At 31.0% G+C, this 27,640-nt stretch overlaps 5 protein-coding genes across 7 annotated transcripts in view; 4 read left to right on the top strand and 1 right to left on the bottom strand.

Annotated features, from left to right (window-relative positions):
• Positions 1-4,435, top strand: part of LOC101489260 (uncharacterized) — a 5,047-nt gene extending 612 nt beyond the window's left edge. Inside the window, exons 2-7 of the mRNA XM_004512523.4 lie at positions 768-842; positions 972-1,488; positions 1,621-2,006; positions 2,918-3,153; positions 3,234-3,381; positions 4,114-4,435. Coding sequence (XP_004512580.3) covers positions 768-842; positions 972-1,488; positions 1,621-2,006; positions 2,918-3,153; positions 3,234-3,381; positions 4,114-4,242 — 1,491 coding nt within the window. The 3' untranslated portion in view covers positions 4,243-4,435. The remainder of the gene's footprint in view (positions 1-767; positions 843-971; positions 1,489-1,620; positions 2,007-2,917; positions 3,154-3,233; positions 3,382-4,113) is intronic.
• Positions 4,436-9,928: 5,493 nt separating this feature from the next.
• On the top strand, positions 9,929-13,927 carry LOC101492947 (uncharacterized). Of its 2 annotated transcripts, none has more exons than XM_004512448.4 (3): positions 9,929-12,209; positions 12,644-12,846; positions 13,455-13,927. In XM_004512448.4, the coding sequence occupies exon 1, from the start codon at positions 10,125-10,127 to the stop codon at positions 12,123-12,125; it is 2,001 nt and encodes a 666-aa protein (XP_004512505.1). In that variant the 5' UTR covers positions 9,929-10,124; the 3' UTR covers positions 12,126-12,209; positions 12,644-12,846; positions 13,455-13,927. The 2 variants fall into 2 exon arrangements, with proteins under 2 accessions (XP_004512505.1, XP_004512506.1); XM_004512449.4 differs by having other exon boundaries at positions 13,452-13,927.
• A 1,292-nt stretch (positions 13,928-15,219) lies between these two features.
• Positions 15,220-20,477, top strand: HSFA1 (heat stree transcription factor A-1). Of its 2 annotated transcripts, none has more exons than XM_004512446.4 (3): positions 15,220-15,783; positions 18,418-19,687; positions 19,837-20,477. In XM_004512446.4, exons 1-2 carry the CDS (start codon positions 15,511-15,513, stop codon positions 19,645-19,647), a joined length of 1,503 nt encoding a protein of 500 aa, XP_004512503.1. In that variant the 5' UTR covers positions 15,220-15,510; the 3' UTR covers positions 19,648-19,687; positions 19,837-20,477. The 2 variants fall into 2 exon arrangements, with proteins under 2 accessions (XP_004512503.1, XP_004512502.1); XM_004512445.4 differs by having other exon boundaries at positions 15,221-15,783; positions 19,933-20,477.
• A 2,563-nt stretch (positions 20,478-23,040) lies between these two features.
• Positions 23,041-24,605, top strand: CAMKK4 (mitogen-activated protein kinase kinase). Its single transcript, XM_004512443.4, has one exon. It carries the CDS (start codon positions 23,126-23,128, stop codon positions 24,152-24,154), a length of 1,029 nt encoding a protein of 342 aa, XP_004512500.1. The 5' UTR covers positions 23,041-23,125; the 3' UTR covers positions 24,155-24,605.
• A 698-nt stretch (positions 24,606-25,303) lies between these two features.
• LOC101491824 (protein SAMBA) overlaps positions 25,304-27,640 on the bottom strand; it is a 2,586-nt gene continuing 249 nt past the window's right edge. Inside the window, 3 exon segments of the mRNA XM_012719166.3 lie at positions 25,304-25,508; positions 26,432-26,545; positions 27,612-27,640. The exon segment at positions 27,612-27,640 is cut by the window's right edge and continues 12 nt beyond it. Of these exon segments, the coding sequence (XP_012574620.1) occupies positions 25,447-25,508; positions 26,432-26,545; positions 27,612-27,640 (205 nt within the window). The 3' untranslated portion in view covers positions 25,304-25,446.

The following is a 27,640-nucleotide window of genomic DNA, read 5'->3' as shown; positions in this document are numbered from 1 at the left end:
AGTGTTGTGTGTTAATTAATTTGAGGAGGTGATATCATATTTTTGAACTAAATATAAACAAAACATTACTTATAAGCAAATGTAACTTATTTTCACTAATGCCTCAATTAATGTAAGTTTTATTTTTCAATGACGTCTGTTCTCAAGGAGCAAGTTGCCATGAAGGACACTTTTGAGAATGAACTTATATTTTTTATGAGATCAAGAAAAATAATTCCATTTAACTAAATTTCTCAATAAGTGTGACGTTAGTTCATTGTTTATAATCAAGACTAGAGGGAGTAACTCACAACCGGATAGGTGTTGAAATGAATGTGTACCTTGATTTTGGGGAAGAGATTACCTTATGTTATATAGTTGAACTGTCAAGGTGTCTTGGTGGAATAAGTCCCCTCCGAGCATAAAGAAAATGTGGATCTTTGTCTGATTAATCGTACCTTCAAGCTTCTGGGTTGTCCTTCGTGGATTTAAGCTTGTGGCACAGAGGTGCAGTTCGAATGGGCCCTGGTCCAGTCTGAAACACAGTTCATAATGATACTACATTATAGATTACATCATTAAATTGTGTATTCTACTGCTGCGCTCGGGTGTCTGTCTGCTTTGCACAAATAAGAGTCATACACAACACACGTGGTGGAGTAAAACACAATTTTCTTATTATCATTAGAGATACATGGATGTAACATTGTGAACTTTATTTGGATGCTGAAAAACACTATTGCACTTGTGATGACTGTATTAACTGAATTTCATTTTATGTTATGCAGTTACTTGTGATGGAGTCAATTTACGGAGAAAACGTTTTCAGCCTTGATACATGGAAAGGCTTGCGTTGCTTTCAGGTCTTGCTCTAAACCCAATAACATAGTTTTGGCAAACTTTTCTTTGTTTTTTAACCTTTTTTTTATAATTATTACTATGCAGTATATTGGAAACCTTTTCATGACTTTTTTTTGGGATCCTTTCCTCAGATACATATAAACATTGATACTTTGGATGAAATAGGCATTACTGCTAAGGTGAACTCTGTTAACGAATCTGAGACTCTAAGCAGTAATTCAGATGATTTCTTATACTCTTTCAAAGTTCAATATCTTCCACCAATTATTTTGACGTGTTTATTACCTAAGTCATATCCGAGTCACCAACCGCCTATATTTACAATCTCTGTTAAGTGGTTGGAATCTGCGAAGATTTTAAGTTTATGTTCCGAGTTGGATTCAATATGGACAGACCAACAAGGACAGGAAGTGATTTACCATTGGGTAGAATGGTTACACAGCTCTTCTCTTTCTCATCTGGGATTTGATAAAGAGATTAGACTAGGTCCTTATGGAGTAAATCGTGTTGCGGATGCGCGTGTGGTTTCGGGAATTGGATGCATTGACGTTGATATTCCTTTTTTACAAAGTTATAACAATGAGAAGCGACATCAGAACTTCCTTAAAGAATTGCATGAATGTTGCATTTGCTATAGTGAATATCCAGGTAATTTCTAATTTATTCTTGACTCGATTTATTCTCACTATTCGAGTACTTTCAATAGAAGGAAATTTTGACTTGGCATTACACAATGAAGTAACTAATTTTGAATAAATAACTTTTGCCCTCATCCAACAGGTACCGAATTTATCCAGTTACCATGTAAGCATTTCTTCTGCCGCAAATGCTTGCAGACCTTTACTCAGATACATGTAAAAGAAGGTAACATTAGTAATCTTCAATGTCTTGATGCAAAATGCAAGGTTATGATTCCACCTGCCATTTTGAAACATTTTCTGGGTGACGAAGATTATGAACGTTGGGAATCCATGATGTTAGACAAAACACTTGCATCAATGTCTGATGTTGTTTATTGCCCAAGATGTGAAACACCTTGTATAGAGGATGAAGACCAACATGCTCAGTGCCCAAAATGCTTTTTTAGCTTTTGTACCCTTTGCAGGGAGCGACGCCATGTTGGTATCGCATGTATGACACTAGATATGAAGCTTCAATTTCTGCAGGTATGGTACACATAGGTGCTGCTGTATTTTACAAAAAGTTTGAGCTTCAATATCTTAGGGGTGTTTACTTATAAATTTCGTTTTCTATCATTCATGTTCATTTTAAATTGTTTGTTAATAAGGAGATGGAAGACCATATACTGAATTATTGTGATAGAGAGAAGATAGAATCATAGCTAGGGTCTAAGGAGGGAGAATGCATTTTCAGAAACAATGAAAACAATATTTTGACATTTCCAAAATTTCATAAAATGTTGAATATGTTTCAAAACTTGTAAAAGAAAATTATGAGGAAAGTATTGAATCTGTATTCTATCATGTTTTATTAGTTGGAGTGATAATGAAAACATAAAACATGAAAAGTAAACGAACCATTAATTATCAGCTCGAACTTTAATCATTGATTGCTTTATTATGTTTGGGAATTGCAAAGAACATTCTTTTAACTTAATTTTTGCCATCTATGCCAAGAATTTTTGGATTTCCCTTTAAAAAACTCCGAACCATGGTTTGTTCAAAAGCTTGTCTCTTGTAGCTTTTGCGCAAACTATAGTTTTTTTAGGATATTGATAATCAGTCATTTTAGATTCAACTAGAGTTCTATGGTTTTCCTTGTATAATAAATTAGTCAAGTGAAGTTGGGATTTCTTTTGTTGAATAATATCGAATTATGTACTAAATGGTAGTGTTTTATAGGTTTCCTTACATCAACAACATAACTGTTGGATCTTAATTCAATTAGGATTTAGGATGATCCACCAGTTGTACTAGTGGGATATTTTTGTAACGATGTGGTGAATTGTTTGAATGCTTGCATGCACTGTGTTTTAGTTTCTTATACCTTTATTGTTTTGATGTGAGTTTGGTCAGTTTCTAGCTGCTGATTTTTCTGAATTTCGTCCTTGTCGTAGGAACGTCAAAATTCATCTCGATTAAAGGAAGATCAAAGGCGTAATGAACTTGAAAAGATCAATGAAATGCTCAGTATGAAAGAAATTCAGCGCGATTCCAAGTTTTGTCCTTCTTGTCACATGGCTATTTCTCGTACCGAAGGTTGTAACAAAATGAAGTGTGGCAATTGTGAACAGTACTTCTGTTACCGCTGCAACAAAGCACTTGATTCATCAGACCCATATGGACATTTCAGGTATAGCTTTAGAACAACTTTTGCATGGTTTTCATATGCCAAACGTTCCAATTTACCAAAATATCTTTTTCCCGTTCAAGGGATGGGTCGTGTGAATTGTTCCCCCGAGAAATGGTTGACAACTGGCAAGAGCGCATAAATCCTCGCCAAGTATTGCAACAAGTACATGCGGAAATCTTTCACCTCGGTGGCTCAGCATGTCCTAATTGTCGTCAATTTAATGTAAAGGTATGTAAAGCTTTCTGTTTGTTTCATAAAAAAATATGACATGAAATTATATGTTTTGTGCTCTAAAATGAATGGTTTAATGATTTTGCTTAGTTACAAGACTGACATTAATATATGGCTTGTTGAGACTTGTGGTTCTAGACTTCTAGTATTAGGTTAGCATGTGATATAGCTCTTGTAAACTAAAAATCTATTTTAGTATCTACTACAAAGAAGTGACCTTCAAGTTTTTGCTAAGAATTTAATTTGTATGCACTGAAAATGTTAAGTAGTTTTCCACAAATGTTCAATAGTATCTCACAATTTTAGATATTTGTGTAGGTATTTTTGAAATAGTATTATTACATATCTAAATAGCAAGATTTGATTGAATGTATGTGTAAAACTACTAAACAGTAAAATATGATCGGTTGTCTGTGTAAAACTATTTTACATTCTCAATGTATACAAATTAAACTCATTTTATAATGTATTTGCATATTTTGGAATCCCGAAGTTAAGCGCAAGAGCAGAACGGCTCACTCGTGCATTATATATTCAATATATTCTTTGCTAACATTTACACAATATATCTGCTATTTACATGAGAAATCTCTAAATTGGTTTAATTTCAATATTTGGATTACTAAAACTTGTCTCAAATTTATCTGTTGATTGAAACACAGTTCTGTTATCTATGTTTTCATCACTAATTAAGAACTTTCTCTATTACCACTTTGAATTCATCAACAGATGGGAAACAATAATCACATGTTATGTTGGGCATGTCAGAGCCATTACTGCTACTTATGCAATGAGATCGTCAGGCGTGGCACTAGGCATTATGGACCAAAAGGTTGCAAACAGCACAGTGAGGGATAGCATAAGCACAATGACTTGGATTTTTTTCTTCTTCGTGGCATTGTGAAATTTAATAGTTTCATTAAATTATTTCATGTCAAATGCGTTTTGTAATAGAATAAATATAAATAGGGTGTGTTGCAGTTCAAATTCTTGAAGAGGAAAAGTGTCAACCAGGTTCTAATTTTAGAGCTCTGATCGGATTAAATATGTACATGTATGTGTTGTGTATTGTTGAGATTATTCTTAAAAAAAACTTTAGGTGCATTTCCTTAAATGGGAAAAATACATCTATTGTAGTTATAATAAACATTGATAAAATTATAAATTTGATAAAATCATGGTTGATTGGTTAAGTTAAAAACCGTAGAAAAAGTACTTATGGAAACGTACTTTTAAGTTATGTCCATTATTATTTACACAAGAGATCATTCTTAACAATCTTATGTCATCATTCCTACTAAGAAAAAAGAAACAACAAATTTAGAGACAGGAAAAGTCAAGTAAAAGCAACTAGTATATAAATAATGGTGGAGAATGCTTTGGTATGTCACGTGAATATGTTTGAGATGAGCACAAGGTGTAATACATCAGACAAAGCAAGGAACTTGATTGATAGATGAAGTTAATTCTTACATATCAGGTGATGAATGTGACATGAAAAAAAGGATTATATGAGTGGTTATATTAGTATTGTGAAACTTGTGATATGATTTGGTGATGGGTGAAAATGTATTGATGAGTGAGAAAGGAAGGAACCAACGAGCCTCTCTCACTTTACTAGTTTGGATCCTTATTAATTTACCATTGCTTGATACGAGAAAAAAGTCGTGTTGATAGTTTAATTGTCGTAAGAAAGTGAGTTTGAATTGTGATCTTATTTAAAATTTAATATTCATTCAAGATATATGATTCTCAAGTTAAAAATTTGGAGTAGATTAAGTTTAGAATATTCTAAGTGCAAAAAGTTAATGTAGTATTTATGTGAGATATAAATTTAAAGCATATAAGGTAAAAATTTAAGGGAGAGAATCACACTCAAGAAGTATTATGATTCACCTAATTTGGCTACGTTTAGTTCTCATACTTTGTGAGATATTTCAATAAGAATGTTCGAGAGAATATCTCAACTTTTGCACCTTACATTTTTGTATCTTAAGATTTTTTACAAGATGTTATCACCTTACCTCAGCATAATTTATCTATGTATAAGTCACAACTAACTATACAAAAATTCCTATCATTCACACTCTACTTTTACAATAGTAGGTTGAGATAATAATGTTTATAAGTTTAGGAATACTTTTTGGATATGGTTTCAAACCTTAGCAAATTCGTTTGAATAAAAACATACTCAAAAAGATTTATCCTAAAATCTAATAATGAGCTTGACAGTGTGTTTTTTGAAGAGTTCTTAAATTGATGAGCACTTGATTATATAAAACTATTATCATTTAAGTTTTGATGTCTCCTCAATATATAAGAGCAATAATGCCTTCACAATTATTTATATCAGAGACAATATGTTTGTTGGGCACACAGTTCCATGTAGGATAGTTGTTGTTATTCCTTAACAATGAGTTTTAGTTAAAACTCGCGACATCATAATGTTTTGATTTGACTGTTCATAGTTCAATACAACTCAGGAAAATGTAAAAGTGTTGTTCACATTTCCTGAGACTGGTTTGGCAGCTGGAAGTGTTTTTTAATTGTAGTAGTAACTTCACTTTGAAAAAATATTTGTTCATTTTGTCTTTTTTGAACTTCATAAATGAGATTGTTTGATTTTTAAGGTTGACATTCAACTCTTAAATAGTAAGAAATATTGAGATACATTTTTCTTACTAACTTAGTATTCTTACTAACTTAGTATGATCATTTCATGAGACTTTATTCATTTTGCATTTGATCATGAAATCATTTGTTGTGAATGTATCGATGATGATTTTGACATGAGAGAGAGATAATGATTTTGTTTAATTAACATTTGTTTTACTCATTATAATCTAACTTATGAATCACTCAAAAATACAAATTAGATAATAATATGAATTAAAATCTTTTTATAATTAATCATAAAGATTTACTATCTTTAAAACAATATTAAGAGATTTTGTTTCAACACTTATCTCAATCTCAATGTAATATTCATTTTCTATCTTTGAATGTGAAAAAGGAAAAAAAATATATAAACTTTGGAAAAGTAGTTGATTTTCTCTCATATTTTATATATTTTTTTTAAAAATATTAATCTTCTACAATTCATGTTTTAGACTTTTAAAAATTTTTTTTCTTCATATTTTTTTTTTTGTATATTTTATAACGAAAAAATCGATTTATTTATTTATTTATTTATTTATTATCTCTTGTATAACATTTTTTTCTCATCATTGTTCTAAATTTATTCTTCATTATTTTTTTGGTCATTTATTTATTTTATGACTATTCTCATTATCATTTTATTTTTTCTCAACTATTTTATTTTCTCTCATATTTTATTTTTTTTAGATATATACTTGTGTTGTATTTATAGATTTTGTTAATTTTTTTTATCTAAAAAATTGTTAAATAAATCATCTATTTGTTTTGCCTCTTTAAATTTTTTTGATTTGTTTAATTTCCTTCCTTCCAATCTTTTGGATCTTTTTATTTTTTCTGTAGTTTCAGATTTTTTTTTCATCTACTTATTTTATAGACATTCTTATGTTGTATTTTTAGATTATGTTGAATTTTTTTTGGACCTGAAAGAATTGATAAAAAATGTATTTATTTTGACTTTATTTATTATATTTTTATATAATTATCTTTTTCAATTTCATTGGTACATAAAAATAAGATTTTATTTATTTAATTTGTTTCTCATCATTTTTTTTCTTTGTAATTTCTGATCTATCTATCTATCTATTCTTTTTCTTTTCAGTTTCTCACCTTTTTTGTTTTTATATTTTATAAATAAATTAATAAATGATTTAAATTGAAGAAAAATGGAAATTTATTATAGATGAAATGGGGTATAAAAAGAAGAACAATTAATGAAAAAAAAATGGTATTATTTATTAGAAATTTGTAGAATAACAAAATATGAATCTTGTTTGGTAAACTTGATTTATATTTTGTCTTGTTGAAGAAGCAAAAGAAAAAATAATATGTAGTTTGTTAATGACAGAAAAATGAAGAAGACAAATAAATAAAAATGAGTTTGATCAATAACTCTTGTTCTTCTCTTAAAACTTTCCTACATTATGAGAAGAAAATGAAGATTAAAAAAATAAGAAATTAAAATTGTAGAAGATGAAAAGATATACATAAATAAAAAGTGAGAAGTAAATTTGAAATGAGTGATGAGAAAGATTTTGAAATTTGAAATGAGTTAATATATTAAATTTTGAAGAATAAGAAGAGAAAATAGAGTAACTATAGTTATATTAAGTGAACAAATTTTGGTTAAGTAAATAAGTATTGATATGTCAATAAGATAGAGTATGTGGGTAGTTTGCTCAGGGATGGAAATATGTCAGGTCGTTCGTTAGGGGCCTATGGTCTGACCTACTTATGGTCTGGTCTGGCCTGACCTATTTAATAAAAAGGTTAGGCTCAAACCATTTTTAAAAGCCTATTTATTTAAATAGCTCAGGCTCAGGCTTATAAAAAAGTCTATTAGGCCGGCCTATATATATTTTATTATTTATTAATGTTATTTATTATTATTATATTAATAATATTATTTTCTATTTTAAATTTTATCAATTAAGCAATTACTCGGTAAGCATTCCATATTCAGTAGTTGTTCCATATTTGGTAGCGGTTCAATTAGTCAATCATTCAGCAGTCTTCCATAATTGTTTAAGAGGTAATAATGAGTGTGTTTGTTTCAAAAAAAAATCTATTATTTGACACAAAAAATTATTTTTTAGGGGTTAAAGAATGTTTGTTTTATATTTTTTAAAAATTATTTTAAATAGGCTTCCAGGGCAGACCAGACTTTTAAAAAGACCAGGTCATGCCGAAAAAAAAGCCTATGATAGACCGTAGGCCTAAAAAATAAATTGTAGGCCAGACTCAAGTCTTTCAAAACCTGATCTAGCCTGACCTATTCCCACCCCCTAAGTTTGCTGATTCAATGAACATCAAATTTTTTTACATTATATTTTCGTTACCTCAAAATATGAGTACAATTTTTTTTTAAAACTGAAAAACATACCTACATATAATATATTATAGTTTGCTTAATTAAATCGAACTAGTTTAATAAATCAAATTTTAAACTGATTATTTTTTAAAGAAGTCTTGGATTCAAAAACATATTTTAAGTAATTTTTTTTTTTATCTTGTGTGATAAATCATTTTTTCCTTCCTCTCTCAATAGACTATACACTTCCGTTCAACTAATTATTTTATATTGTATTAAATAATATTCAATTTTAAACTTTTAAAGATTGAATGTTAATTTTCCTAAAACAAATATTCGAATCGATATCAATGAGATAACTATTTCAAACATTAAGACATGAAGAATTGTTAAATTATATATTTGACGAAAGTCATTGTTTAACATTATAATTTTGTTTGACTTTTAAATATTGTATTCACATCAATCAACATTACAATATACATAATATATTTATTTTAATATTCAATTTTTTCATATATTTTTTAATTTAAACAATGATGTATTAAATTGTACTTTTTATTAATATTTGTAACACTTAAGTTTTTAAATAAAAAATAAAATTATAGATTTTAGATTAAAATTTAATATTAAATTCTTTATTAGGAGTAACAAAGTTTGATCTATGTTAGGAAAAATTCTTCTTATGTTTTACTTACATCTTATCTGAACTTTAGAATACTTAAGAGATAAAAAATTTTAAGATAAAAAAATCCAAACCATATTTCAATTATTTAATAACTCTTAATCTTTGGTATTGTCTCTAATTATTTTGTGGTCGATGCGTTGAATCAATAATTCAAAGAAGTATTACAATGCAAATATCTTTGAATCAATCAATCTTTTTTTTTCATTATTTTTTCTCATTCTCTTTCTATATATATTATAATAATTGTAATTTTTAATTATTTTTTAATCAATTTCATATAAACCATTGAAAAAATTGTCAATTAAATGAAGACTAAATGTGAGTTTGTTCAAAAATTTTAAAATTCATAAAAAAAAAAAATACAGATCAAAATCTATATAAGTTCATATAACAAACGTTGAATGTACTTATGATTCTTTTAGGATTAATTATTTGTAGATTAAAAACTTAATTAAAAAAATTCAATAGAATAACACACATGACCAGATTTTTAAATTTTTAATTGATATTAAAAGACTTAAATAATTGTTTGACAATGACAAAAAATTAAGTTTCAAATATTCATAAAATTATCTAAAATACAATAATTCTCGTGAACGAAAAATGCAATTATATTTGAATTTGTTAGAGATATCTTAAAACTCTATTACATTTTCAAAAATTTCAATAAATATCTTTACTATTTCCTACGTCCCTCTTTATAAAATTACTTTTGGGGTTTCTTTATTGCTTATTATAAAAGTATTTTCAAAATTTAACATACATTAACGAGTTATTTACAAAAATTTGAATTCTCATTAAAAACATAATTTTTTTCCACTTATTATCATATTAATAATTATAAAAATAACGTAGAAAAATAACACATTATAATATTTATTTTTACACATGAAAAAAAAAAAAATCATATCTGCATTTGAAACCGCTCACATAGAGCAGCTTTCAGTCAAGTCATTCACCGCCGCCGCGTCTACTCTGCCCTCACCGCGTCGTCCTCTGGTTGTACCTCGCCGCAGTGCCGAAACTACGGATATATTTCTTCATTCTTTAACTTGTGTCGCTTAAGTGTATCTATGATTAACGTTGATGTCGTTAACATGCTTACTCCGAAAACGAGTTCACTCTCCACAACTACGCTTCTTCAAATTCTATTCTCCCTCTTCTTCCGCATTGATGTTAGAAGACGAAACTCCAAATTTTAATGCCTCCGTTCCCAAAACCAACACTAGAATGTTTCATTTGGTTGTTAGAGTGTTTAAGACCTTAAATTGGAGTGTTGCAAGGGAAATTAGGTTTAAAGGTTGGGTTCAAAGTCATGGTTTTTCTCATTCAATCAATTCCTTTAGAATCATCATTCACACTTTTGCATTTGCTGGTATGCATTTAGAAGTGTTTGCTTTGATTAGAGATGTTCTTGGATTCTATAAGGAGGAGAATCGTGACGCTTTTGAATTGGTTTCTACTTTGCTTGATTCACGATACCACGTGGAAAGGTCTGTTGTTGTGTTTGATGTGCTTATGAAAGTTTTTGCTTCAAATTCTATGCTTGAACATGCCTATTATGTGTTTGTTAATGCTAGGGAGGTTGGGATTCAACCTCATATAATGTCTTGCAATTTCTTGTTGAAATGTTTGGTAGAAGCAAATAGAGTGAATGGTGTTAGGTGTTTGTTTGAGGATTTGAAAAACTTTGGTCCAACACCGAATATCCACACTTATACAATCATGATGAATTTTTATTGTAGAGATGTTGGGTGCAATGTTGATATTAGACGGGCTGCTGAGATTTTAGGAAGGATATATACGAGCGGGGAAACCCTGACTGTTGTTACGTATAGTACTTATATTAAGGGACTTTGTAAGGTTGGTTCCGTTGAGGTTGCGTGGAAGTTAATTTGTGACTTGCATTGTAATAACCAGCCTCTCAATAACCATTGTTTTAATGCTGTCATATATGGATTTTGTAAAAGAGGCGCTGTATATGATGCTTTGGAAGTTTTGCAAGAAATGAAGAACTCTGGACAATTGCCTGATGTTTATAGTTACACCATTTTAATTGATGCATTCTGCAAGGATGGAGATGATCAGAAAGTTCGTGACTTGGTGGAGGAAATGGAGCTCCGCGGAATAAAACCATCCATTGTTAGCTATACTTCCCTCATCCGCGATGGTATACGCAAGAATATGCCAATGAAAAGCTTGATGAATATCATCCGTGAAATTAGTGTTTCGGGTTACAAATATGATCAGACTATTTATGAAACTTTAATTGACGGATTTTGTAAGCAAGGTGATATGTATTCAGCCGTCAAGCTTTTGGAGGAGATGAGTAACAATAATTTTGCTCCTTCTGCTTTTTGTTATTGCAGTCTAATTAAGGGATTCTACAAATTGAGACGATTTGCTGATGCATTGAAAGTTTTTATTATCATGCAAAAAAATGGTATGTGGCCGGATACTATCGCTTGCAATCATATACTTAGTATTTACTGCAGGGAACGCGAATTCGATGAAGCCTTGGCATTGTCAGAAGAATTTCAAGAACATGGAGTTAACCTCAACCCATATTCATATAATGAATTCATCCATAAGCTTTGCAGAGAAAGTTTTCCAGAGAAGGCACTGCAGCTTCTGCCAAGAATGCTTAAAAGGAATGTACTTCCTGAAGTTATTAATTATAGTACTCTTATATCTGGCTTTGCCAAACAGTCAAATGCTAAAAAGGCTGTGATGTTATTCACTAGAATGACAAAAGTAGGAATCACTTTCAACATCAAAACATATACAATTCTTATTAACCTATGTACCCATTATTGCAAAATGCGTATTGCATACGACTTATTTGAGGAAATGAAAGAAAGGGGTTTATATCCAGATCAGATCGCGTATACAACTCTAATAGCTGCCTTCTGTAATAATAGAGAAATGCATATGGCGCGGGCATTATTTGATAAAATGTCACAGGAAGGCTGTCCACCAAATGCAATTACTTATACTTGTTTGATTAATGCATACTGGAGGTTAAACAGGAGAAATCAGGCTCATAAGTTGTATGACGAAATGAGGGCAAAGGGTTTGTCCAAATGATGTAACTCATAAGGTTCTGGGTCTGAAAGTTGGTGCAGTTCATCGAGTTAGTAGCTCTATCAAGGCTTCCATTATATCCAGCTGGTATGTGTTTTGACATCACTATCATTATATACCACGTTATTCAACTCGCTAGTGAATGAATAATCCATTTTAAACCGTTTGATCATAGATTCGTAATAAAACCTGTGTCGCTCAATAGCTGTATCATTCATTGTCATCCACTTATTATTATGCTGTTATTTGTTTTGGGTAATAATAATATTATAGTTATTTGTTATTGTCCTGCTAGTTTATACATATGTCCCTACTTGCTTGTTATTTTGTATGTAATATTTTAAGTCAATAATAATAAGATGAGATGAATAATGCTATCATGAAATGTTTCATTTCACATATTAAATTTCACATTTCTATCTACACACAATTATATTTTGGGTTATGCAAGAATGCTCTGTATAACATTTTCAAAAACAGAGCATTTAGTCTTACTGATTAGCCTTCTGCATTATGTACAGGTCTATTTTGATATGGTGAGAAGGTTTTGAACAGAGTTTGATGACCTGTTTGCAGAAGATTTGATTTATGCTGTAGAAATTGGACTTGGAGCATCTGGGGAGCTGAACCCTTCTTTTTCGGAAGGATGGGGTGGAGGTATCCTGGTATTGATGAGTTTCAGGTACCTCAGTGATTGGTTGATCCAGAAGGATTGAATTGACAGGTAATTTTAGTTTTCTACACATTTAACTGCCATAATATTTATTCGGATTAATTTTACTGCCTTCATAAAATATTTCTTTGAATTAGTTTTGACAGTTAAGTTCCATTCTCTTCCCAAATCGTCTCAGTCTGTGATTCAGTTGGTCGTTTTGTTCTTGATTGCGATTGGACCGCTTTCATGTGGTTGATAAGTGTCTTATTGGAGTATTTTTTGTTGTGCTTCTGATATTGGAGTATTTTATTATGTTTTCCCATTACTTTACCTGTTTTCCCTCTAATTCTTCTAGTTTAAGAGTGTGGATGTTGGAGTGTTCATGTGGACTCAATGCCCAATGGTGTCAAACAGAGTAGGAGATCAGTGCTGGTTTTTTTCTGTAATTGCTGCATATCTGCATAATTCATGATTTAAAATGTGCATTAAAATAAATGGGGCTGTTTTTTTTTTCCTTATTGTACATTGTAGCTTCTGACTAATATATCATTCTCTTGATTTGTATATTGTAACTGTCAACTTATTCTCCTTAATTAAGGTATCCTTTTGGTAATTTTAATTTAAATTGTTTGGGGAATTTTATCTTGTCCTTACCAAGCCTTGCTATTTCGTAGCAGATCATCATTTTCAAATTTAAAATCAGATTGTTGAGAGAGAATGAAAAAAACTATTGTTTGTTGAGTTGCGGTGGACAATCATCGACCCATTGATCAATAGAAAATTACAAAGCTGAAAGATTTTGTTGGGGGCAATTTGGTTCACTGAGCTGCAAGCCTGCAAACAGGTACATGAATTAGAAGATTTGTGGAAAGCACAACTAGTTTTTCGAGTGATGCTTAAGAACTTAGTAGAGGGTTCTTTTGAATGTAAATCAACTTCAAAGTGTTATATATGCTCTGAGTTGTCTTGCCTCAATTTGGTCTTCAGAGTCTCATTAAGGGAGTTATCTAAAAACTTCATTTGCATGGCTTTGTAAAGTCAGTTCAATGTATATTTTTCTTTTTCGTCAAGCATTTGAATTTTCCTGAATTAAGCATCTACAAGCTTTTTGTAAGAACTATTGCTTCATAGAGGTTAATTTCAAGGTGTATATGTATGTTTTGAGGTGGTTAAAATTCTTATTGAAGAGAAGGAAGCATCTAAAAAAATTGTATTTGTAGTTGATCCTGAAACATCGTGTAAAACAGAAAAAGAGGCTAAACAAGGGCAATTTTAAATCAATTAATATAGGGAGATTTCCAATTTGGTACAAATATATCTAGGAAAGTACATTGTGGAAAAAAGTAACATCTATTATAATGTTCTTTCCTAGGCAGTATTGTGGTCCAACTTCATCGAGTAGAATTCTTCTTCAATTTTTAAAAGTATAAAATAGAAAAAATTGTGTTTTTTGTTCAGAAAGTATATTTTGAATATGAAAATTATGTCTTTTTTATTTTTTATGTATTTTTGAAGTGACTTTTAAAAGTAAGAAAAGTCGAGTCTATTATTATAGTGGAATTACTCCAAATATATTAGTATTATGTGGCACAAATACGGGTAACAGTGTAACACTTCACTCCTCCAAAATCAAAACTGTTTATCTTCTTCATCTATAATTTTACATGTAACTCCTAACTTTGATTGGTTTTCACTCTTGAGGACCAGTTAATTTTATATTATCCTTGTTGGCTTAACACAATTGAAATAGACAAATGTTAACATAAAAAGATTTCATGGCCAAAAGACATTTTTATTTTATCGAACAAATATGATATTTTTATTTTCTTTAATTTTTTGAATGATATTTAATTCTTTTCAATCAACATTAGACAAGATAAAATATTTACACAATCATGAATACATTATTTTAGTCAACTATTTGTTTAATTTTCAAATGTGTTTAATTTATAATTTTAACACATTTTACCTTATCACTAAATTGATTTTATAATAATATAGATTATTTTTATTTTTTTATTCTAATAAAATACTCGTAGTAGTATTTTATTTTTCATACAAAAAATACTATATAATATACTAACTATTTTTTTTTGACAAAATATAATAAACTGCATTACGTACATAATTTCATTTTTTGTTTTGTTTTGAAAAATAACATAATTTCATATTTTGGGATATCAATATCTCACCGCCACAATTTATTTATTTTTATTAAAAACATATCTAAGTTCATAACAGAGTGCAGTTTATTATATCTAAGTTCACAAAAAAATCAGAATATTTTCTCTCAAAAAAAATTCTAAATATCTAAAATATCTCAGTTTTTTTGGCGATTAAAAATTAAAAATTTCCTAAAGCTCAAAAAGAAAAAATAAATGTTTTTCCAAGGATGTTAAATTGACAATCTACTTCACTCAAAGCTAAAGGGCAAACAGCCCCAAAAAGGAAAGGGTAGTGCCCATAAATCATAATAATGATAATCATAATCACATTCCTCTCCCCACGAAAATAAAATATATTAAATCAATCTATCATCTATTGTCCCCTCTTCTCCCATCACCCTCTTTTCCATTCCAATTCCAAACCCATCTTCCTTTCCTTCCCTCACACCCCAATCTAAAATCTTAATTTCATTTTTCAACATTCAATAAATAAAAACCCCATTTTTTAGGGTTTCAATTTTCGCATCACTCTCTCCTCATTACTATTCAAAAATCAAAATTTTCCAACATGGACGGAGCGAGCGGCAGTAGTGCTGGCGGAGAAGGAACGTCAGCCCAATTACCGGTGCCGACACCGATTTCAAACGCGAACGCGCCGCCGCCGTTTTTGAGCAAGACTTATGACATGGTGGATGATCCTTTGACGGATGCCGTGGTTTCTTGGAGCGCAACGAATAACAGTTTTGTTGTTTGGGACCCACCTGAATTCGCTAGGGATCTTTTGCCTAAGTACTTCAAGCATAACAACTTCTCAAGTTTCGTTAGACAGTTGAATACATATGTGAGTTCTTTTATTTATTAATCATTTTTTTCCATCTTTATTAGAGTTTTTTTTACACTTAATAAGAAGTGTTTTTTTTTTTGTTTCTTTTTCTTTTTTTTTTGCATTTTGCTTCATTGATTGTTGGATTGGAAGTGATTATTGCTTCTGGGTGTTTTTTATTTTATGTGAATTAGTAACCCTTTTGAAGATGTTTTAATCTGTCTTAGAATGAAGTGTGTGGTATACTTTGTGGGATTTTGTTTTGAATATTTTGTAGTGGGTAAATTTGATCCATGATTATGCTGTGGGTATTGATTTGACCTACTGGGTTCTCTGCAAAATTTGATCTTTTAACTGTTGGATTTGGTGAAATGTAATGGTTCCACCCCTTCCCCCACACTATTTATTTTGGGGATTTGTTGTGTTCTAATCCTTTACCTGGCTCTGCTACCATGTAGAAAGATTAACACTTAATGAAGACGATGTTTGGAACTGCAGCAGAAATAAAATTCCCGCGTCCCAAGGTCATTTAGCTGTTGTGGTTTTACAGAGGCTACATGTTGTAGTTTTAGGATAAACATGTGGTGGCAGTTATTTTTACTGAGAAAACAAATATACACGAATTATATAAACTGAAATTCTTATTATCAAATCTGAAAACTAAAACTACAAAGTACATAGGATCACTTTTATATGAAGGGAAGGATGAATATGAAGAAAGAGAACAACTTCTAAACAGAAAAGGAAAAACAGAATTAACTGAAAAAGCTAACTACTAACTACTTAGAATTAGAAATAACTACTTAATAACATTAAAACAGAAAGACAGACTAAGTAGGTTTAATAATTAGTGTCTTGGTTCTTTTTTGAGTGAAGTAGATGTGGCATTTGATAGTCTTAGATTTGATAGTGACGCGGTCTGAATAGTGGTTATAATTTATAAGTGGGAGACAAGACAACCCTCACCTTACAAACAGGTCTTGTGGGGTAATTCTGTTCAATCCAATTTCTAACAGTGTCCTCAACTCAACCAATTAAGTAGGAAATTTTACTTAAGCATTCAATTAAAATGAAAGAGTTAGGGTGGGATTTGTTGTTTTTGTTTCCTTGTTTTTAAAGAATGGACAGACTGAAATTTAAATTTGATAATTTACCCTCCTGCATTATGTCAGCAACTAGATGGAGCAGAAGAGGGAAATTTGACAAAGAAAGCAATTATCAGGTTAATCAGCTACTTGATTATGGTTTATTGGTGCGTTGTATATTTAATGTCAAAGGCATATATTGTATGAGGTATAAACCTAACTGAAGTAAGGGAGATAGTGATGAATAGGATTTTAAGGGTCTAGGAGAAAATGTTTACTATGAAGCTGTTATGATGTATAACATGGATTTATTTTAACTTCTATACAATTTTATTGTCCATGTATTATGAGGAATGTGTTTATGCCTTCTGCACAGCAACTCAATTGAATTCTATGTAGTAGAAACTTTTAATGTACTGCTGCCATCAGTATAATGAACATGTTATGTAACATTTTTTAATTTTTGTGAGAAGAATGATGAAAGTGACTTATGATGCACAAACATGATACGATTATTGGATACAATAAAATATGTATTCGATTCAGTGATATGTCAATATAGGATACAATTTGTTAGGATGCATATATAACAACTTAGGCAGCTCTGCTTGATAATTGACTGCTTTTAGGAAGATGGTATAAACTTTGCGACGATGTTGTGGAATTGATCAATTGCCAATGCCATAACTGCATAGAAATGCATGTTTTATGCAGTAAGAGGCTGTTGCATTCTTATTTTAAGTTAATTTTATGTTTCTTATAATTAGAGGATAATAGAAATGTTTATGTAGCCTCTGCTATGAATTAATCATAATTGATTGTATCAAAATACTGGGACAGCCATAAGTTATGTTCTGTCTTGTGAACCAAAGCTTGCTACATGCCAGTTTAACACACATATTATAGCTTTTTATTATGGAAAACAATCTGTCTTAGCTTCAACTTCTGGCAAAATACTTGAAACGCTTAGCTTATTGATAGGAGCTCCATTACTTCATATTTCATAAATATTTTAAACCTTAAAATAAGTTGATGATAAACAGTAAGTGGTGTAGGAGAATTTGTCCTAGGTTCAATTTGTGGACATGAGCTTTTTCGGATGACATGTCTATCTTAGTAAAAAAACAGCACTCACTTATGTACATCCTTTATGGTTTTTTGGTTAAACATCTCCATCCTAGATCCTTCCCACTTTAAACTTGGTGGGAATTGAGTGTGTAATAATTACAGCTTTCTTCTGAAGGTTGCTTGCAGTTGCTATTGTAGAGCACATCCTGTTGACCTTGATGGGAGTTTCTTGCATCCCTTAGCCAGATTGTTTGCACATCCTTAATTATCTTTCTATTATTTTAGTTTGGCTATGTATGAGTATTTTAGTGTTTATTTTTAATCCTCTGCTATGAGCTAAGTAAAGTTTGGTTAAGGATTGTTCCAGTCAGAATTTGAACCAATAGATTCGACCTTCAATGAAGCTCATTAATTTTAGTGTTTTATGTAACTCCAAAGTTGTGTGCTTTTTTACAGTGTGTTTGACCTCTTTTTCTGTCTCTTTCTCCTTTCTAAACAGGGTTTCAGGAAGGTCGATCCAGATCGCTGGGAATTTGCAAACGAGGGCTTTTTGAGGGGTCAAAAGCACTTGCTTAAGAGTATAACTCGACGAAAACCTGCCCATGGTCATAATAATCAACAGGCTCAGCAACCGCATGGACAGAGTTCATCGGTAGGGGCATGTGTAGAAGTAGGGAAATTTGGGCTCGAGGAAGAGGTTGAGAGGCTTAAAAGAGACAAGAATGTTCTCATGCAAGAGCTTGTGAGGTTGAGACAGCAGCAACAAGCCACTGATAGCCAGATGCAAGGAATGGTTCAGCGCCTTCAGGGAATGGAGCAACGGCAACAGCAAATGATGTCATTCCTTGCTAAAGCTGTCCAGAGCCCCGGCTTCTTTGCTCAGTTTGTGCAACAGCAAAATGACAGCAATAGGCGCATAACCGAAGTCAGCAAAAAGCGTCGTCTCAAGCAAGAAGGTATTGCTGAAACAACTGAGCGAGCTTCCCCTCCTGATGGACAAATTGTTAAATATCAACCTTTGATGAACGAAGCAGCAAAATCAATGCTAAGGCAGATCATGAAATGGGATACTTCCCGTGTAGAATCTTTCAACAAAAACCCCGATAATTACTTGATTCGTGACGGTACATCACCATCCAATGCAATGGACAGTAGTAGCTCTTCAAGCTGGAATTCTGGAGTAACTCTTCAAGAGGTTCCTCCATCTTCAGTGCAGTCTTCTCAAATTCCATCTGCAACGGGGACTCAAGGACATGTTCCATCAGCAGAAAAACCAGATATTCTATCTGTACCTCAAGCTGCGGCATCTCAAAATGTTATGAACGATGGAGCACATACAGCACCCTCTATCCCGAATTCTCAAGCAGATGTTGGGATGCCTGATATACCTTCAATACCAGAGATTGTGCCAAGGAGTATTCTTGATATTGCTGAAGACAGTTATATGGCTTCTGAGACAGATGAGGGATTTATGGGAGTCGACGGGTCATTTCCCATTGATTTTGAAGGTCTTTCACCCGGTGCAGACATTGATGATTTGTTAAGCAATCCTTCTATTTGGGATGATCTTTTGCAAACTCCAGTTCCGGAGGATATTGTGACCAATGTTGACGAAATATGCAATGGGAATGAGGTGCAGCCGACAGAAAATGGATGGGACAAAACTCAGCACCTGGATCAGCTTACAGAGCAGATGGGTCTTCTTTCTTCTGATAGAGAAAGAATATAACTGTCAATGAAATTTGTATTAGTCTTTCATATTGTCCAAGGTAATCCCTGACCCAAATTAAAATACAAAGTGATGTCTATAATATATAATTACATTTACACCTCCATTTGCTCATTGAGAAGCTTTTCATTTGGTCTTTTTGCGTGCTTAGTTTGCGCATATGAGTCATAAACCTAATTTCCTTTTCAGTGGCATTGATAATTCCTTTCACTTCATGTTGAAAACAAGTTATGATGAACTTTTTGGCCTTGTCATGGAACCTGATGAGTTCTTCCAATGTTATAGGAACTCTTTGGAGATGAATATATGTGAATTATAGTGCAGTTTTGTCCCCAACTTAATGTTTCCTTGGTGAGGGATAAAATGGAAGAAAGAGAAGATGTGTAATGATTTACTCAAGATATCCAAGAAGTGCACATTGTTTCTTGATTTGAAGATTTACTATATGAACAAGGACAAGAACACTGGATGACATTTGCTCTTGCTTTGAACATTACTCACTGTTTAGCTGCAGGCTGTTTGTTCTAATGTAACTGATTTATCATTGGGATACGTTTCAATTGGTGAAGTGAATGTTTGGGTGGGCGGTGGATTTGGAAAAATCAGGGTGACACTGTGATTTTGTTGATGTTTTAAAGTATAACTTTTGCTAAAATGATGGTGACCCGATGTGATTTTAGTCAAACTAATCTCAATCCAAACATGCACGAAATAGAAGATGATTTAGTCAAACTCATCTCAATCCAAACATGCACGAAATAGAAGAGAATGAAATTGAATGTCATTAGTTATCATTGTTTAAAATATATGGAATGGAACTTTGTGATTTTTATTCCGTCCCACCAATAGTTATTTATTTTTTTTGGAAAAAATTTAAACTAATTTGGAACCAAATTATTGTTTTCTAATCATCATACTATTTCAATGACTTCTAAAACAATGGAATGCAATTTTTCTTTCATCCTATGGTTGTCATAAATATTCAAAGAATGACGTGATAATTTATTTTTGGGACAATACAATTTATAATTTTTAAGTTTGGTTGTGTTCGGATTAGTTTTTTATATTTTTTATTTTTCAAGTTGATTGTTTAACTCTTATAATTTGTGTACGGTTAACTTTTTTTTTTAGTTTACATTATGTTAAAACAATGTTGGTGAGGTTTTATGATGTTTGAAAGGATTGTTATGAGTTTACACGACTATTTTGTGTGTTTGGTTCTGTGTTTGACTATCAAATATTATATTTTTAAGACAAGTTTAATGTGAAAATGTTGAAGTTACAAAACTAAGCTTATGACCAAATATGGGAAAAAAAATGATCAAATGTATAGTTGAAAATTGAAAAACAAAAGCACCTTTATTCGATTTAAATGCATGGATATTTTGAAATTTGAGGAGGACAAACAACTTAAGTGACTTAATTTTATGATGATATTCATTTCTTTTCATAATTATTCATCCATTTGTATATTAGTAAACATAACTTTAGAAGCATTCTATGTAAAAATGAAATTCGAATATGTTGAGACTTGAGACACTAGCATATATATTACCTGCTTTAGTTAGATTCATGAATTATTGAATCTGTTCTTGTGAACTGCATTCCATATTTGCTTGATATGATCAATCATGTTAAATAATTTATGAAAGTTGTGCATTAGTGCTACCTTGCCTTCAAGATCTAACTACTATAATTACTTTAGTTATTTCAAGCCATCTTACTAAACCTATTTTTACCACTTTAAAGTAAAGTAGCTTTTCAAATAAACATATGCAAACAAATTAGAAAATAAGATACTCATATTTTATTTGTTAGGCAAACAACTACACTGTTACATGATCATGCCTTCAATTTCGGATTGTGATCCGCAAAATCTGATCGTGCTACAAACAATTATAAACTCTTCCATTTCGAGTTTATGTTATGTCACTATCTTCCCATCATTCTTTTTCATAATCTCTCAAACTTAGCAATGTTTAATCACAACCATAACAAACTTAGCAATGTTTAATCACAACCATAGATAAAATTTTATGTTTTCTTTTAGTTTTAGCTAAAATAGAAAACTAACTGATTTAATAAATAAAAAATTAATTGTATTTTTAGTCCTCTTATTATAATATATTCACGAAAATAGTTCTCAAATTTTAAAATATAATTTTTTGTCCCTCTATTTTCATATTTGTTGCAGTTTTGATTCAAAAGCATATTTTTTACTCTAAAAATAGTGACTTTTAATTTAAAGTTTTAATTGTAGTTTTGGTTATTTTGTTTTCATCAATTCATAAAATTGATCATTTGTTTTAAAATTGACAATTTTAATCTCTTTTAACTAAAAAAAATGACAATTTGACATATTTTAAATGATATGACCTACGATTTCATGATACATAATCATCTAGATACATGAATTATTCATATGTCATTAATTAAATTACAAAAATGAAAAAAAAAAAATCGATGTTGAAAGTTGAATTTTTTGAGGGTTTTATTGTGATTTCATGGGTATTAATTATTTTACATCATCTTATCATATATTACATTATTTAAAGTATCATCGTTTTTTAGTTAAAAATTAAGAACATATCAAAACTACCGGATTTAAAAATAAATGATCAATTTCATGAATCGGTAAAAATAAGGAGCCTAAAACTATAATTAAAACTAGTTTAAAAGTGGTCATTTTTTGTCCTTAAAGTTATATTTTCTCTTCAACAAATTTGTAATTGGTGCTATGAATCACCGTTTTTTTGGACTAAAGCCACTATTCATTTAGTCTCACAATGAGTATCATTCAAAGTTTTTACTCACATATTAAGAAATGTAATAATTGAAAGAAAAAGATAAGTCATTTTATTAAACTATCCATACCAACTTATGGTGAATTTTTCACTATTATCAATGTAAAATATATGAAAATTGTGTATATAATAATAATTGAAGGATAATATAAAAAAGAATAATTAAAGTTGCATTGAAAATTGTAAATGACATCTATTTTAAGACAAATTTTATTTGTTAAAGTGTAATTTATTATGAGACCGAGAAAATATTTTATAAGTCAAAATTCTAACGCGGAACTAAAACAACAAACTTGAAAAAGGAGGGACCAAAATTTTGATTGTAAAACAAGAGGACTATTTTTTTGAATACGGTAAAATAGATGACCAAAATTACAATTTAAAAAAAAACTTAACTGAATTCAATAAAGTATAACAATTATAATAACAAATGACAGAAATTAAAAAAACAAAAGATCAAAATCTCTGCATAACTACTACTATCACAACAACCTTTGATATCCCCACCAAAACCTCACCTGTCCATAGATTTCGGATTAATAACAAAACACTACACTTGTCATCACTCTCTTAACACTAACAACTATACTCAAGCTCGTGCTTTTCTTCTTTTTCCATTCTTACATTCTTTAAACCCCATTTGCTATTTTCTTCACCCTTGTAGTATAGTGTAAATGACATTGGTTATCAGAGAAAGAAGGCGTAAACAAGCTCTAAGCCTTTCCTTACCAAAAAAACATCAAATTCCATCTTCTAATAACTTCCCTAACAAAACCCAAATGCCATCTTTGTTTTCATCACCATCTTCTCATCATGGCATAAGAAGCCTTCTAGATCTTGAAAAAGTAGCAGTACTTGGTCATGGAAATGGTGGAATAGTCTATAAAGTTCATCATAAGAAAAACTACAATTCCTTTTATGCATTGAAAGTTCTTCGCTTTGATCAAAATGGCATTGGTTTTCGGCAGCCACCGACGCTAGAAGCTGAGATTCTCAAAAGGGCTGACTCGCCTTATATTGTAAGGTGTCATGCAGTTTTTTACAATGGTGATTGTAATGGTGGTGGTGGTGATCTTAGCTTTGTTATGGAGTATATGGAAGGAGGTTCATTGTATGATATATTGCAGCAACATCATAGACTTCCTGAGGAAGTTATTTGTGTTTTGGCCAAGAGTGTTTTAGAAGGCCTAAACTATTTACATGGTATGAACATTGTTCATAGAGATATTAAGCCTTCAAATTTGCTTGTAAATGAAAAAGGGGAGGTGAAAATAGCAGATTTTGGAGTGAGTCATGTAGTAGAAGGGAGGTTTAAAGGGAATGATATGAATGCAGAAGGTACATGTGCTTATATGAGTCCAGAAAGATTTGATCTTGAAAGATGGGGTGGTGAAAATGCTGATGAATTTGTAGGTGATGTTTGGTCATTAGGTGTTGTCATGTTGGAATGTCTTTTGGGTCATTTTCCTTTTTTTGGTCCACAACAGAGACCTGATTGGGCTACTTTGATGTGTGCAATTTGTTTTGGTGAGAAGCTTGAGATGCCTGAGAAAGCCTCACAAGAGTTTCAAAGTTTTGTTAACAAGTGTCTTGAGAAGGATTGGAAAAAGAGAGGGACAGTTTTGGAGCTTCTGAATCACCCTTTTGTGAAAAGAAACTCTTGTTCTAAGAAAGGGATGGAGGATTATGTTCTATGTGGGTGAAGTTCACTAGATTTTGGTTTTTGTTTTGTTCTTGTTTTCCAAATTTTTGAGAGGTTTTTTAACTTGGTACTCTTCGGCTTTTATTATTTTTAAACCATAATAAAAGATTTTTTGAGTTGGATTTTTGAAGGGAGAGATAAATATTTTCTGGTTTGGCTACTAAAGTGTTTATGGCTTGAGTTGAGTTATTCACTCAAATAAGGTAGCAAAGAAGGTTCACATTTTGATGGAGGATTCCAAATTTGCATTGGCATGTTGCTGTATGAATGACAGTTGATGTGTTCCTAATATTATATCTGCTCCATGTTGGTTGAGTTATATTAATTCACTTTTCCAGCAGACATTTTCTTGAAATATCGATATCAACTTGCTCATGTGATCTTTCAAGGTTTAGTTGAGGGATGAAATGGAATAAATAGATGCCTTGAAAGTTGAGAATTGGGAAATGGGTTTGATATTTGGTTTGAAAATATTTCTTTCTTTCTTTTAAAATATATAATAACCAAACATTCTCTTAATATTTTGAGAATTTGCTTTTAGTAAATTTTTAATAGCCACATTTTAAAAGCACAACATACTTTTAATAATTATAATTATAATTATAAAAGATTAAATCATTTTTCATTAAGATCTAGCCAAGTTAAATTTAGCTCAAAGATTTAACTCTCATTAACCACTTGAATTTTATCCAAGAGTGATTGAAGTAATTCAAAATTTTGAATTAACTTCTCTTCAAAATGAACTTCTTTGAATAAATTTTTTTAAAAAATGTTATTTTTACTCCTAAACATGTAGAAACCTATAACAACTTCTTTGAATAACCGAATTTAACAAAACCTATAAAAATAAAAATAAAAAACTACAATTTCGACAATTTTTATGTTCATATCAAACAAATATCATTAAATTATTATAATCATAATTTCTTTTTTTTTTTGCATTTATTCAATCTGATAGATATACCATGCAGTACTCGAATATTTATAAACAGATTAATAATAAAAATACAAACCCACGCGCTATCTTATCATAGTTTTTTTAATGATTCTCCCTACATTAAAACACATAAATTTAAAACAACAAATGATCCCTCAAAACTGAAGCAATGATACTACATACACTAAAGGAAACCAACTTCTCTACGTAGACTAGAAAGGCTAAGGGAAAATGAATGAATCCAATCATCAGTTCATGAAATGCAGCCAGATAACTCTTATGTGAAGAACATGACCATAATCACTTGATAAAGTAAACAGAGGCATTGCGCTTCGAGGTGGCAGAGTTCCATTCAACTATTTAGGTGGAGTAAAATTCCAATTCTTCAAAATTTCTGTTGGCCTATGGAGATGAGTACCTGCAGCAAAACATTCGGCAGAAACAAAGCTTTAGTGTCTCGGGTCAATGTGAGGACCACAACAACAAAAAAACCGATGCTCAACAAGATAAACCATGATGTGAGGACCATAAAAAGTGCAATACTCAACTTCCTAAGATCCTATCATTCTGCTTATGTCAGATGCATCGGCAAATAAGGAGGAAAAGGGGCAGGGCAGATTGAAAAATTAGCACAAACATGCAAACAGCACTTGAAGGTTATTATAGCGTGGAAATTTGATAGGAGAAGGTCAGATCTAACTAATATCACAGTACCAGTGTGTGTAGACAGTCATCCTTAATCCAATGGTACTTTCTTTCATGAGAACACTAATGCCTAGAGATCTTGCAGCTTGACCGAACTAGATTTCAGTCATGTACCATAAAGGTGATATAACAATTATATTGGCCAAGCCATAGGCACCGAGTAGGTTAATAATGAAATAAGCAGCAACATAGAAAATATGCCAAAGCCAGAACTGTAAATGAAAGATACCAGAGTAGATAATTATCAAATTTGATTTAGGATGTATAGAATATACATTTAGTTTGATTGTCATGCCTATGAGAAGATGCATGCATATCATGAAAAGTGCAGGGACTAAAATAAATAGCATCAATTAGCTTAATGCAAGAATCAAGTACAATTTAGGGTCTCAAGTTTAAATGAGTCGAAACCAAAATGCATCACAATAATGCTGTAAAAAATTCTAAGAAACACTGAAGATATTTTAGTTAAACCAATAAGCCGATTGCATGCAAAGTCAAAAAATATGGTTCTCTTATTTATAGAGAATTCCAGTATGGATGAAGAGAATTCCAGGATGAAGGAGTTCCATTTTAAATTCTGAAGCCCGGAGATGGTAAAGTGGTTTCTTGTAATTTTGGAACTGATATACTAACCACTTCGACGCGATGCAAGGTGGATCCGAGAACGAGGTCCTTCAAACTTCCAGTTATCTTCATCCAAGGATTTAACCTCCTTGTCAAGGGCAGCCATAATATCCGATTTTAACACTGCAGAAATAGGAAGACCAGACAAAAATTCATCTTAGCCCTACGTTGTTTCAGTAACCATGATTATGACATAGAGTGTTCAACATTTAAGACACTACAATAATATATGAATCCCAACCAAAACAAAATTTAAGGCTACATAATAATAGTTCAAATTTGATAAACTCATTAAGAACAACAAGAAACGATTAATCTGCATCGAATGTAAAAATCAAGTAGCTGTGAACAATAATCTTTTAGAAAACATAGCAAGGTAAAAGTCTATCCTCCTTTTTCCCCTGCCATTAAACCCTTTCTATCTAAACTCCCAAACAAAACATGAATAAACTACATAAAATGGCCTGAAAGACAGCCATTGATGAACTCCACCATAACAAATAATACCGTATTATACGGGCAATACTGTTATCTGGTAGTTTGATAGAGGAACAAAAAAGTTCAAATCTCCCACTAACAACTAATTACTGACATTTGTGATTAAAATAAATCCTCAATTTAATCTCTCAAGTATCACTTTTTTCCTACTTTAGTTTCTAAAATATACATGAAAATATGGATCCATTAGGATTTTGATATTTAATAATTTATAGATTATTTTTAAAGATTTTGAAGAAAAGCATAAATTGTTTTGTCTACCGACAATCATTTCTTTAAAAAAAAATCAGTAATAAAAAATGATTTTTTCGAGAAGCTACTAAAAACAGTTTCTCATTTAAGAAGTTTTAAGATTTTTTTTTCAGATTTTAATTTTTTTTCAAAAAACTGTAATAAACATACTAAAACTTCAAAAGCGATTATATTGTTCAAAAAACATGATTCTTTTAGAAGAAAAAAAACTGTAACTATATCTCATTAATTCTAGCATGTTGCCAATATTTAACAGCATAGAGTAACTAAACATATTTTCAAATAATTCAGGGCTAACGGGAGGGATAGGGATATCAATTTGAAAATGACCGCAAAGTTTCCATTTTTAATGAAGATCATATCAAATAGACAAGAAATGAATTGAATTGAATAAAATACAAACACATAAAGATGTGATAGTGGAGAGTTCAGAAATAACCTAGCATGGCCTCATCCTTTCGCTCTTCC

This window comes from Cicer arietinum, chromosome 8 (assembly GCF_000331145.2).
Source record: "Cicer arietinum cultivar CDC Frontier isolate Library 1 chromosome 8, Cicar.CDCFrontier_v2.0, whole genome shotgun sequence".
Taxonomy (NCBI): Eukaryota; Viridiplantae; Streptophyta; class Magnoliopsida; order Fabales; family Fabaceae; genus Cicer; species Cicer arietinum.
This window is presented reverse-complemented; position numbering and strand designations above follow the sequence as displayed.